This window comes from Lepisosteus oculatus, chromosome 5, assembly GCF_040954835.1.
Source record: "Lepisosteus oculatus isolate fLepOcu1 chromosome 5, fLepOcu1.hap2, whole genome shotgun sequence".
NCBI lineage: Eukaryota > Metazoa > Chordata > Actinopteri > Semionotiformes > Lepisosteidae > Lepisosteus > Lepisosteus oculatus.
Window position 1 is genome coordinate 30,140,860 of NC_090700.1, and position 13,989 is coordinate 30,154,848.

A 13,989-nucleotide genomic window follows, 5' to 3' on the forward strand; every position below is an offset into this window, starting at 1 on the left:
CTATTGAAGCTAAACTGCAGAAACTAAAAATGATTAATTTCTGAGTAGAACATTTCCATAAAATTGTGATACTGCATGAAGACAAACATTGAGTGAAAAGGGCGGTGCAGTGGTTCTGTGGCTAAGGATCTGTGCCTGTGGCTGGAAGGTTGTGGGTTTGTATCCCTCAGCTGGCAGAGGAATCCTACTCCGTTGGGCCCCTGAGCAAGGCCCTTAACCACAACTGCTCCAGGGGCGTCCTATAAATGGTTGACCCTGTGCTCTGACCCCAAGCTTCTCTCCCTGTCTGTGTGTCTCATAGAGAGTAAGCTGGGGTATGTGAAAAAGACAAAATTCCTAATACAAGAATTTGTATATGGCCAATAAAGTGATCTTATCTTAAGAGGAAAACACTACACTGGCACCGATGTGTGCACAAGGCATCCCAGGTGGGTGTTGCTCGTGGTACGTGGTGTGAGAAGAGGAGGTGAATTTTGACTCTTAGTAGTGTATCTTCATTAAACATCAATTGAAAGAAAACTGAAAGAAATGAAACTAGTCGTGCTTAAACTATTTTCAGATTTTTAAATTCAAAAATAATATCTTTTAAATAGCTTCGTGGAAACAGCAGTGGAAAGATTCCACTGTTACTGTACAGTATGTGTATTTCTTTAAGTGGGATGCTGGTAAAACTCATTTAATCTAAGCGCTGAAGGAAGCTCAGCAACGCCATTTATTGACATCTGTTTTGGCTCGGATGGATCAGGTTACAAAAATTGAAGAGGAATTTGCAATGCAAGCATTTTCTTATACAGTTCCTAATAATTGAAGTCTTTTACCAAACATCTATTGAACTTCACCTTTACCCACATCAGAGAATACATAACATGTCTGTACTGTAGTCATAAAGATAATCATATCATACTCATATCCTATTATTTAATTAATGATCCTTTCCATTGTACCAACTACACACGAAACATTTTTCTTCAGGAGAGATTGTTCAGGGCAAAATGTGGGAAAATGATTAGTGAAGAATATCTGTGTTGCAACTTTAAATGAGTCTTCCAACCATTCAGCCTTCTACAGCAACATTTAATGGATTTTCCACTGCCATTCCTCAGCCAGCCACAGGATGACCTGCGTTTATATTTTACCATCTGAGTCCCACAATGCTTCACAGTGAAGCTTCACCAACTTAAACAACTCAGGGCTGGAGCATAGTTTCAATGCTAGTACACCTTAACATTTTAAATGTCAGATTGTTCACTTTTTCTATGATAGACCCATAGGGAGTTTGAATGTTGATGTTATTGTGTACCAGCAAGCTGGACTGTTGCACCAGTTACAGTAACTGCATGGACATTAATTTTAAGGGTTAATTATTCATTAATGCACTCACTTTGCCTGTTAATCTTCAATAGGGTACTCCTGCAATAAATTCTTATTTATATCCGTAGGAACTGTTTTTGGAAATATACACTATGTTGCCTTTTTTAGGTGTCATTTTAATCAGTTTTAAATCAGTCTTACAAACTGCTGAACAGGTTTAAACTTTAAACCTTAAAACCTAAAAAATATGCACATAGTCTTCCAACCTGCAGTAGGTGTGACCTGATTCATGTTGTTTGTAAGAATAGACTGTGAACATTATAACTAACTAAAGAAGTCCCCAGATGAAGTTGCATGAACTGAACAAAATGTCATTCGAAAAATTTGAATTTGAAAAAGAGTCAAAGTGCAGTAGATGTGGATTTGTTCCTTGTTCTCATCTCAGTTTTAAACCCAAGAACCACTAAGAATCTGGGCACATAAAAGTAAAGAAATCCTCTACCTTTAGCCTGCGAAACAATTCCTGCATTCATTTTCAAATGTAACCAGGTACATAGGAGCGATTCCTCTTTTCACAAATACTGTACTTGGCTGTGATGTGAGAATCTTTCGCATGCAGTTTCAGCACACCTTTAAAACCGGGGCTTGCTGGGTTCGCGCTATGCATGATGGTGCTGTTGTGTGTGTCGTGACAGATGTGGACGAGTGCGCCGAGGGAAACGGCGGCTGCCAGCAGATCTGTGTCAACATGATGGGGAGCTACGAGTGCCGCTGCCGCGAGGGCTTCTTCCTGAGCGACAACCAGCACACCTGCATCCAGAGGCCCAAAGGTCAGCCTCGACGACCAGCGCCCTCTAGGGTGCCACACAGATGGGAGGACTAGGCAAGCCATGCTTCCTGTACCCACTTGTGCATCTCTCTCACCTGACGTTGCCAATTGGAAAACCGGTTCAGCGGTTTATGGTTTAAACCAGCAGAGCCAGTGTCTGATCTGCTCTACTCAGTCTTTCTGAGCAGTTGTTACCTTGCAATTTCTTTAGTCTGGTTAAAATGTGAGGATTCTGAGGAGAGGAAAATGGGACAGTCACTGTGCCCTGCACCTGATTACAGTTTACAAAGTTCACCTGTTATTCACAATTGTTATGGAATTTCTTAAATGTTCCTGAATATCCTCTTGTGGGTGGTGCTAAATCTTCCTTCTTCTTGTTTTGACTTTATCTATCATCTTTCTTCCTGCAAAGAAAGACCTCTCAAAGGGATTGAACCAGGGATGATGATGATGATGATAATAATAATAATAATAATAATAATAATAATAATAATAATAATAATAATAAACTTTATTTTATATAGCGCCTTTAAAGGTGGCTTCTCAAACCGCTTTACAGAATGTCAACAACAAGAAATAACAAGAATACAAAAGATAAAACACAATTACCATACACAGAGGAGACCGTGGATGGTGGTACTTAGTATAGCAGGATCAGAGGGGTAAAGAATGGAACCAGTTAAGTAAAGGCTCTTCTAAACAAGAAGGTTCTGAATTTCGATTTGAAGGAGGTTAGAGAAGGTGACTCTCTGATGTCCTTGGGGAGAGAGTTCCAGAGCTTGGGGGCATAACAGGAGAAGGCCCTGTCACCCATAGAATGTAGATGTGCTTGGGGGACAGTAAGGAGAGCAGAATTAGAAGAGCGAAGGTTGCGAGATGGGGAGTAGGGCGATAATAGCTCAGCTCAGGTACTGAGGTGCCAAGCCATGCAGAGCCTTATAGGTGAGCATGAGGATTTTAAATTTGAAAGAAAGCCAGTGCAAGTTTTTCAATTTAGACTGAAGCTCAAGGGATAATGCAACAGGAAAGAGTACTAGTGCTTCAGCACTGCACAGCACAGCACAGCATCCTCCCTCAGGTTTTTTTAAAGTTGTTCAGAACAGCGGTAAATAAACTAGAGGTAAAGTTAGGAAACTCTGAAGAGACTGAGTAATGAAGGACATAGAGAATATCATCTTTGGGTATTTACTAATTCAAAAAGTGATACACAGAGGTGGAGATCTGAGTCTCCTTTAAGAATTTGCCCTTTTTAATGTATTTATTGAAATTGTACTGTTAATTAACTTTTAGTCACTCAACCTAAACTATATCTGTGTAATTAATTAACGGCAGCAGTTACAAAAAAGCCTTAGCTTTTCACTTAGTTAAGTGAAGTTATCTCTTCTCTATCTTGCTTTTAAGGATGTCTCTTTGTCGACATCCCTTTAAAAATATTCTTTCAGGTACGCCCTTGCCGTATACAGTGCATGTATAACCCCAACACACTGGTGCTTCTTAGATTTTGTAATGTCATTTTGCTTGGAGATAGGGATGACCTTTAAGACCTTGTTTCATAGAAAGTTTCAGTCATAGTAATCAGTGTTTTATCTTCTTCTGTGTACACAGGGATCCAAGCACTTCTAAAATTCTCAAAGTGGTATAGTCACTTTTTAATGTGTGAGATATTTGAATTTATCAGATAAAACTGTTAAAAGGTTTGGGATGATAAGGTTCCGTACTTCATCTTAATTTGTGTACCGTTTTTTCCGTCTTTATGCTTTTTTCTAATAACCGTGTTAAAACGAAGCAGTTATGAAACCTTTGTATGATGCCTCGAGACATTGAGTAAAGAGCACCCCCCACCCCTTTATTCCTTGAAATTATTTTTTACTGCAGTTTTTAAAGCATCGGTAGCATGCAAATCGCAGTGGGACTGAAAAAAATTAATGAACTATTAAACATATAGCCAGCGGCTGGAGTGGATTATGTTTATAGAGCATTCCTATGGGATTTGAAAGGATAGTGTTAGGAGAGGTGGGGTGAGAAGTGGGATGTTAATTATGTTGTACAGATATATGAATAACAAAACTTATATGAGCTGCTTGCTGTACACTAGAGAAGACTGTTAGCACTCCTGTATTGTTTAAAAGTCTTATGCATCATTGAAAAAATACCATAGAAGTGCTTATATGTTTGTTTGCCGATTTCATTTTGCTTATGCAATTTTTCTAATGATTTGCCCAGCTATATAAATTTTGCTTTATGAATTACTATATTATCTGATATGAGAGCTCTGTGGTATTCAAGTGGCGTGAACCTGACCTCAGTCGTTTTTTTATAATGCAGAATTTTTGCAGACTGGTTTTCGTACGATGTGTGCAGAATAGCTGTTTTGAAGATCATTGCAGCAGGCAAAATTCTTAGATAAATGATTTGATAAACATCCCACAGCTCTCATATTTCAAACTGGAATTTGGTTTATTATTCCCTGGGGTGATCCAAAAACAAGGGAAAGAAAATTTGGGGAATTTTGACGATTAAATGAACGTTTATGTAAATTTGCAAGAAGATGTCTATTAATTTTTTTTTTTTTTAAAGATATAGTTGTTAAATTTTTAAATGGTATCATCTAGAGGGCTTCTAAGTTAGCAAGAAAATGTAACAGGGCTTTTTCAGGACTGGGATCTGTCATTAGTGGATTGTGTCTTCAGTTTTTCTTACAATATATACAGTACAGTATGACTTGTTGGGCTTATATGAGCTTTCAGTGCTTTCAGTTTCCAGTGTGAACAAAAGACAAGGGCTAGCAAGTGCACATTTCAAAGAGTTGATTGGCAGTCTGTAAGTCCACATTGGACAGTACAAAAATAGAAAAGCATATTATTATTCATATTAAATAATAGTTCAAAACATGTATGTAGTGCTGAAAGGATTCCAAAGCACTTCACATATAGGAGAAGACCCAATTCATCTAGCACTGAAGGGCAGCCCCCCCACCTGGGTGACATACTGCAGCCATATCATCTGTTCATTCACTTCATAAGGCATTTTAATTAGCAGAGAAATATTAAAAAGTGAAAAAGAAGTAAATATAAACAGTATAGTGTCATAATAAAATATGTAACTAAAGAAAAGGTGATGCAGCACAATTTCAGTTCTTATTGGGAATTTTGCAAATGTGGGTATTATCTTCACGTAATTCTCGTTATTGTTCATCAGTATCAGTCTTTCTTATATCTCAAAGGAGGCTGCTCCGGTCTCTCTATTCCCATGTATTGTTGCCCATTACTTTTTCTTTTGGGACTAGCCCAGCCAAAGGTTCATGTACAGTAACCTCAGCCTTTTATTAAATACATTAAAAGTAAATTAGCCTTCTCTTTATGGACTTTGCATTCATTAGCTGTGAATAAGGTGCACTCTCAGCTGCCATTGTGGTAATGCTTGGTGCTGCCAAGCTCTTTGCTGGGAGCCCTTGTTAGCAGAAAAATATGCCAATTAGTGACCATGGCTGCCAGCTTCCGTGCCTAATGATAGAGCAGCTGGTGTCTGGTTCTGATTAAAAAGGCGGTTCTAAAGGAGTACCTTTCAGAAAATGAAAGCTTCCATCTTCGTTCAGTGGAATGTAACAGTTCATTTATTTGCAGCACATATTTCCCCAAGTAGAGTAATGAACCCTTTGAAAGGCCAGCCAAAGTGCTTAGTGGTCGAGAGGAATTCCATTCAGGTCAGAAGGTTTCGCTTTTGAAATCTGCCTCAGAGTGACCCCAAACTCAGAATTGTGTGACACCAGACAACCCAAAGAAACAACATCCTATAGAACTAGTGTTTACTCATTTTACACAGCTCTCTTATTTGTAATTGGAAAAGGCCTGTCAGGTTAATCGGACAACATACATAACTCAGAGGGTCAGATTTTGTAGACGTTCACACAGTGTTATAAAATCAAAAAGCTGTTTTAGGTAGTGTGAAGGTTTTTAGAGACAAAGTGTTAAATTCACAGTATCCCTCCTGACCAAATTGATCTTTTTAAGGGCTTTGCAATGTTGTAACTTTCAGTTCAAGTTGTGTGTTGTTATAGATATTTCAGTACCACTCCTTAATTTAGATTTTTTCAGAGGTCAGCAACCTGACTCCTCATCTTTAGCTTAAAACCGCTCCTGATTCTCACTGAAATCCAGACACTCTTTTTAAAATTTCAGAAATGAAAGACTATTTGCTAGAGTTCATATTACACGCCCCCAAAAGGTATGTGTAGTTAGCACACGTATTAGTTGCTTAGTAAAACAAAAGTTAACTAAGCAGCCTCTAAGTTTAATTTTCAGAGACACATCATTTTGTTCTTGTGTCTTATACAGTCTGTCCATTCTTGAAAAAATAATAAATACAGAGAGAGCATGTGACCGGTATGCTGGCATGGTGGCTTGGGGTTACATGTACATCTCTGGCTTCCTGTCACTCTGTTTTTTTTTATTGTCACTGTTTTTTTTTCTTACAGTCTCATGTTGGTCCATTTTCAGATGTCAGGGACTTGATAAAAGACTCATTCTTCCCTTGCCCCTTTCCCCAGTGAGAAGAAACTGAAAGCACTGGTTTCTCTACAGCTCGCTGATATCCAGCCAGTCTATTTAAACATTCAATGGAGCAGCGGGCCCTGCTCGTTAAAGCTGAGATGGCAGCAGTGAGCACATGGATCACTGGATTAGGTGCAAACTTTAACGCCCACATGTCAATTATTCAGAAGCCGATCTTGAGACTAGATTTAATCTCAGGTGAACAATGTTAAATTTGAAAAGTACTAAATACTCATGCAATGAAACTGGAAAATTTGGAATGCAAGGTGGATAAGTTGAAGGACCACTCCCTTTGCAATATTACAAAGTGGGTTTTCCAGAGGCAGCAGAGTATGACAATCCAGTCAAACTCTTGGAAAAATCTATATCCTTTATAGATTCCAGTTTTGGCACATTGGAAGCCACACAGAATCTATGGAGATTATTCTATTTGAAGTCACAACAAGTTTTATTTTCAAGTTTATTTTCAAGTTTCTCATTGCTTTTGAAAGAAAGCAGGCTCTGTTAAAGAACCAGGTTAAGGATTTCACTATTTTGTCTCCATTCTCGCTAAGCAGCTGTTATACAGTATGTGCTTTATTCATTCAACACATTATTTATCTGCTCCGATATACCTGTAGTCTTGGATACTTATGACTAACATTTCTGTGTTGTTCTGGGATTTACGCAGACTAAATTCTCCCAACAAACGTGATCACTGTTTTAGATTTGTTACAAAGAAAAAAAATAGATGTTGCCATGATACAAGAGTCTCATTTCAAACAAGATATATCTTTGTATACAAGGTATTTGATATTAAGTATTGCTATGTGCCAGCCTCTTTGTGCAGAGTAAAACAAAGAGTGCTTTAATTGTATTACAAAGAAACGTTCAGATTTTGTTTGGGGATTCGCATGTGAACTAGGGAGACTGACATTTTTGAAAATTCATAATTCAGGTCAAAACTATTTTTTTTATTATTTTATCCCCCAATGGCATTTGAACTAATTAAGCATTTCTTTAAACATTTGGTGAAATCTCTGCTAGCACTCGTTATGTTTGAAATGATTCTTGTAAATTTTAATTATAATTGTAATAGCTCCTCTCTTTCACCTAGGTTTTTTCCTCCCAACAATCCTCGAAGACCTTTATGTATACGGGACCCACTTTAGCTTCTGCTGAGGAGTAGCACCCCATGGGTGGCACACAGTCATTGTATGCCAGCTGCCCTAATACAGAAGATCAGGTAGAGAAGTCAGTTGAATTAAGGAAAGACTTTTATGGAAATCAGATAGTGCATGTCCAGAGTTGAATTTAGCTAGGAAACCTCCTTTTTATTTAAAAAAAAAGTGCAATGTGATTTAGTAATCTCCAGGTATCCTGGACCTTTGCTGAACATTTGATCTGAAGGATGGCAGCTCTTACAGCACAGTGTTCCTGGTCACAATACTGGGGCAAACTGGTCCAGAATGCGTGGAATGGAAGAGCGCCACCTTCTGGTTCATAAGCACCCCTTACCCCAGCTACCTGATCTCTGTTGGAAGTCTCCCATCCCAGTATTAAAAGCTCCACCTTGCTCAGATCTGACAAAAGCAAGGTCTTGATATCTGACTTTAAACAAATACAAGTTGGGTTTTTAAAATGTTCAATGGAAATCTTTTAAAAGGAAAACTTTATAGTGTGGTGATGAACGAACCTATTTTGAGTTTCTTTTGCCCAACTTGGATGGATGACTTCCAATGAAAACCAGGTTGCTGTTGTACTGTAAGTGGTGCTAGTGTACCAGTAGGTGGCTCTCATCCCTCTCAACCATGATACCCAAACTAATACCCCAGACTGACTAGACAGGCCTTTTCCTGTAGGAGTTTTCATCCTTCAGATAATTAGTTAAACCAATGACCAGACTGCTTAGTCATTAAAATTCCCATGGTGGTTTGTAAGTGCAATGGTGTTATCCCAGTTGTCTTGGCTAAATTTTACTCTGGACTTGCACAATTTGGCTTCCCTAAAGATCCCTCTGAATTCAGTTGGTGAAGTAGTTTCTTACTTTTCTATCTTATCTACTGTCAGCTGGGGCTGCTGCTACAGAATGTCTGCTGTGTGTAACCTAGATGGATGCTGTAATTCTCTTTTACATGTAAAGCACTTTTTCAGGATCATTTAGGATGAAAAGCACTATATAAATGCAAGAAATTACAGCTAAAACATGATAAACAATAAAGTAAGCTACCAATTGTATGCAAGGTTATGTTCCTGGGTGAGACTGGTACTAATTCATGACCTGTATTTACATAAGCCTTATGGAAAGAATTAGTTAGGTTCCTAGCCATCAAAGCTCCCAATAAAAAACTTCTTGTAAAAGGTATTGGCCATGGTTAAACTAACAACATTAATGTTAAAATATGTGTAAACTAAAGCCATAAAACCAGTACAAGCACTTACAATATTAAAATGGCAAGACTGAAGAAATAAAGTACTGTGCTGTATGTACTGAGGCTAATTTGAAAAATCTACAGCTGACTGTACTGCCCTGCTGTTGTGATGCCAATTGGCAAAGATTTGGTGCTGCTTGGTGTGCTGTGATTGGTTAGGTCATCGTTTTATCTTGCAGGATCTAGTGCCACAGTATCTGTGTGTTTGAGTAAATGGTTATTACATTCAGTTCTGCATCTTTTGAACTATTTTTTGTACGTATTTTTAGTTATTAATACTATTCATATTTTTATTATTTTTCAGATTATTGTGTTGCTTTTGTATTTTTGGATGTTATTTTTTAATATTTTACAATTTACCTAGTTTTCTCCACTGATCATTTACGATTTCCTTACTTATTTGCATTCAGTCAGAAATTGGTGTGCTGTAGACAACCTTTGGTTTCTGTGGTATCTGGGTTTCAGCAACTGGGGAAATACAACTTAAAATTACCTAGAAATGACACTCATCTGTCCCTTTGATTATTTGCCCTGAAAAAGTTACCTTATACATTTTAAGACAATAATACACTAGCAAATCCCTTGTGCTTTTGCATTTTGGACTTTTTTATTATCATCACTTCACTTGGCAAATGAGCTTATGCTCCACCAGGAAGATCTGTAGTAATAATTAATAATAATAATAATTGCTTACACTTATATAGCGCTTTTCTGGACACTCCACTCAAAGCGCTTTACAGGTAATGGGGACTCCCCTCCACCACCACCAATGTGCAGCATCCACCTGGATGAGGTGGCAGCCATAGTGTGCCAGAACGCTCACCACACATCAGCTATTAGTGGGGAGGAGAGCAGAGAGTTAATGAAGCCAATTCATAGATGGGGATTATTAGGAGGCCATGATTGGTAAGGGCCAATGGGAAATTTGGCCAGGACGCCGGGGTTACACCCCTACTCTTTTCGAGAAACGCCCTGGGATTTTTTTAATGACCACAGAGAGTCGGGACCTCAATTTTACATCTCATCCGAAGGATGGCACCTGTTTACAGTATAGTGTACTCAGGTGCTGTAAGGCAAATGTTTTTTAAAAGATTTAACTGACACATAGAGAACAATCGCCGTTTTTACTAATTTACCTATCGAAAAAACATATGCCGGGATAAATCTTTGCAATATTTTCATTAAAGTTAATTGATATTAAGATTTCAGGGTGGGGGTGTGTGCCGATGAAAACAGAGAAACCGTCACACGACGGTGAGCCCCATCACCGTGCCTGGTGTCTGAGAATGCAGTGCTGCTCGATCAGAGACTGGAGGAGCTTGCATGGATATAATTAAGTTCCCTTTGACTGACAAACCCCGTTCTGGTATGTAATGAAATAATAACGAAATTACCTTGAACTAAATGGTTTTGAATGTGCTTTGCAGATGACTAGATCCAAACAAGATTTAATTATGTACCGTGCAGATGGCTCCTCTTTCTCTTAACCCTTAAGCAGAGAGACCCAGACTCGTCTTTCATATTAAGTGAACTCATTGACTATGCTAAACTGTACATCAGTTTCTTTACTTGTGGAAACTCTTCAACTTTGTACAACTTTCTATAGTACTATTAATAATTTTACAAAAATACAGCAAACTGCTTCTACATTGCAGATCATCCAGGTACAGTAGGTTGCAGTGCCTGGTTTTCTTTGTTCTTATGAAATGTCACAACACTGATTAAAACACTATAAAGTGTTAAATTACCTTTATCTGATTTGTTGAATTACCTATAAAATTCAATTGAAGGCAGGTAGTGCAAGAACCTGTGTGGCTATTAGTTTAGTGTAGCTCAATATTCAGTTGTAACATATTTATTAACATGTACAGCTGATGCTGTGATGTGACTCCAGATGCAGAGCCTCACCTGATTTTCTTCATTCCAGACACTAAGTGTTGTTCTCTTTTACTTACAATCTGACTTTTCATCTTGAGGCAGCACCTATGAACTTAGATTTCACAAATAGTTAAGGGTTCTCTCTTTCTCACTGAAACTTGTTGTAATCACTTGTTTTGAGCAACTCCACAGAATTTTTCAAAGAAATGTTTACACTGTCACAGCAAACCACTTCCTGTGTTTGGGCTGGCCACCAGACATTTCCCTCAGTTTCCTCACAGGGGTTTTCTGCAATTCTCCTCTGGTGAGCCAGATTATTATTTGGAGAAACTAGCTTGCCATAGCCCCATGAGCTGTGTGTGCCATGTTTGCAGTGTACCCTACCTGGTCACTGAGTACACAAAGTTCTCAAAGCTTTCTCTAGAAGTAGAGCATGCCTGCACTTGGCTTAAATTGAAAATAATCAGATATTGACATGCACAAGGAAGTACGAACACACGCAGTCACACTGCCATATGGCCAAAGACACACACTAGAATGCTTACATCTGCACACAGTAATGATACCACTAAACCAAAAGGACCACCCTTAGGAATTCATTCAGTAAAGCTTCATATGTGATAAGAGATGTGTGATCCGAGGGAAAAAACCAAATGCTATTACACACAGTATTCATCAGCCAATAAGTGTTGAAGTATAAGGCGTGATTTGACACACACGCTTTAAAATTAGTTTATGAGTTCATTAGCATCTGATGAATATACAAATACCGGGTAATGTATTCCAATGGCATGGAAAGATAACTCTCAGGAGGGTAATGATATGCATTTGGTGTGCACTAAACCGTGTTAACCATAAATGCATGCTTTGAGTCACGTGGTATGCAGCAAGTGCTATAAACTGAGATCCATCTTGTTAAAAGCTTAAGTGTTTTTTGCCCATCTTGAAGGCACACTTTGGCAACAGAAACAGGTGACAGTTTCAAAGAAAAGAGAAGAAAGTTTAAGAGCCTGAAGCACAGCAATTCTCAGAAATTTTGAAAGGCTCAACTAAGCAATTTGTTTTTAGGGGAAAAAACTCTCATTAAAATACAGTACTACCACTATATTCACTGTTTTAAGCCAGAAGAGAGTCATGATATTCTTCAAAAGTTCTGTGAAGTTCTGTAAGACAAGGTTCTTGAGTCAATTTTTCTAATTGCCATCAAGGTATTGTTTTGTGGCAGAAATGTTTTCGCCTTTTCTTTTAAGGTACAGCACATGTATTTTATATTTTATGAATAATCTAGAAAACATTTCTTGGTCAAAATATCTTCAATCATAGCATATTTCTAAAAAAAACTGGCTTCCAAACACTGTCTTTTTAACACTTCCCCATTCTTCCTTTATAGTCAGTAACCACAATGTACAGTATGGCTTCAGTACATGGTGTGCCTTCAGGTGCACCTTGTGTTCAGAAATTATCATTAGAACTGTGCTGATTTTTTGTGTGCCCCTTAAGTTGAGGTACATTTTACTCTGCTAATAGTCATTTCTGTTACCACTACATGCTTCTTAGTGAATGCCACCTTACTTATAGTTATAAGACATTTCTTAACGTGTGTCTGCTGTCCGCTTATAAGAACTTTTATTGAATTAGAGCCTAAGCCTACTATAGTGAGATATAATGTATCATGCTGAATGTGACTGTGGAGATACCTAATAATTTCAGCTGGAACTTAACTCAGAATACCAGTATTAGCCAACTAGTTCTAAAGCCCAGTATACAGTATACAGTAAAAGTGAAAAGGTCAATACCCCTTGCCATGGTCAGTTCACTGCAAGAAAATACTGCATAACGAACCAATGAAAAATGAAATAAAGTATTGTAATTGCAGTGCACACGTTGTTTATAGTAAAACTGTATTTTGCTTTATTGATCATAGACTAGCACCGAGACTAGCACTATTTAGAAAGGGTTCTTACCGAATAGTAATCCAACATTATTTTTTAAAAACATTTTTCCTTCCTATTTGTTACATTATAACCAATTTAGATGATGATGGTGTAAAAAGAGATCAAAGATGAGAGTGAATGCATAGCATTTGTTGTTTTATTTTAGTTACGACTCGAGGAATCTTTTTTTCTTGCTTTTGTTTTTAAAGGCTATCAAATAAAGCCATTTTTCTACTCTAAAATTAACTTTGTTTTATTCTTTAAATAAGCTGGGGCTGCTGGACCTACAGAGAGATTCTCCTGGTAGCCAGAGAAACATCCTCTTATTTTAGTTTCTTTATTAGAAAACCTGTTGTATATTGTGTTTATATACAGTATATTGTATATATTGTGTTTTACATTGTGTTGATATTGTAAATTATATACAAAGCTGTTGTATATTGTGTTTTGAATCCTAAATATAGTATTTGCTTTGAAATATGAACTGTATACAAATAAGAATAGCTATGTCATACATTCTATATGGGTAAAAGACTATAATTCTTTGAATATTAAATCTTCCAAAAACACCTTTTTTCTTCAGATTAGTGTCAGAGACTGGTAAAAACAAGGTCACTTGCAGACAAGGCCGTGACAGGGCACCTCTAGCACATGCAGTGTGTTTTACCAATATAATAACAGTGTCATAAAATCACAGAGGAGGGATATTCTGAACCCTGCAGGAAGCTGAGCTGTGAATGAATTTCAGACACTGAAGCTCTAATCTCTTAGAATTTGGTGTTTTGTTTAACTTCACAAAGACCAAAGACTGAGTTTTGAGATCTATAAAACCAAACATGTTGTTTTTGAATGTATGATTCTTACAAGTATATTTTTAGATATTGTGAGTACCAGTATAATCCAGTATAAAGCCAAAAATTTGTTTACAGATGGAAAGCAACTAAGTTTGCTTGCTATCCAAATTGTTTTAAACATTCCCTCAACTAGGAGTAAAAAAGAAGATAAGTGAGAGATCCGGATTTAATAAAGTTCTAGGTGGAATGATAAAGACTTGATAAAGAAAGTTGATTTCTGTA

General features: G+C 37.5%; 1 protein-coding gene across 2 annotated transcripts in view; it reads left to right on the forward strand.

The window, feature by feature from the left end:
* The window catches only part of scube3 (signal peptide, CUB domain, EGF-like 3), a 115,373-nt gene that overhangs the window by 43,317 nt on the left and 58,067 nt on the right, over nucleotides 1-13,989 (forward strand). For both annotated transcript variants that reach the window (XM_069190263.1, XM_069190264.1), the window contains exon 4: nucleotides 2,007-2,141. In XM_069190263.1, the coding sequence (XP_069046364.1) occupies nucleotides 2,007-2,141 (135 nt within the window). The remainder of the gene's footprint in view (nucleotides 1-2,006; nucleotides 2,142-13,989) is intronic.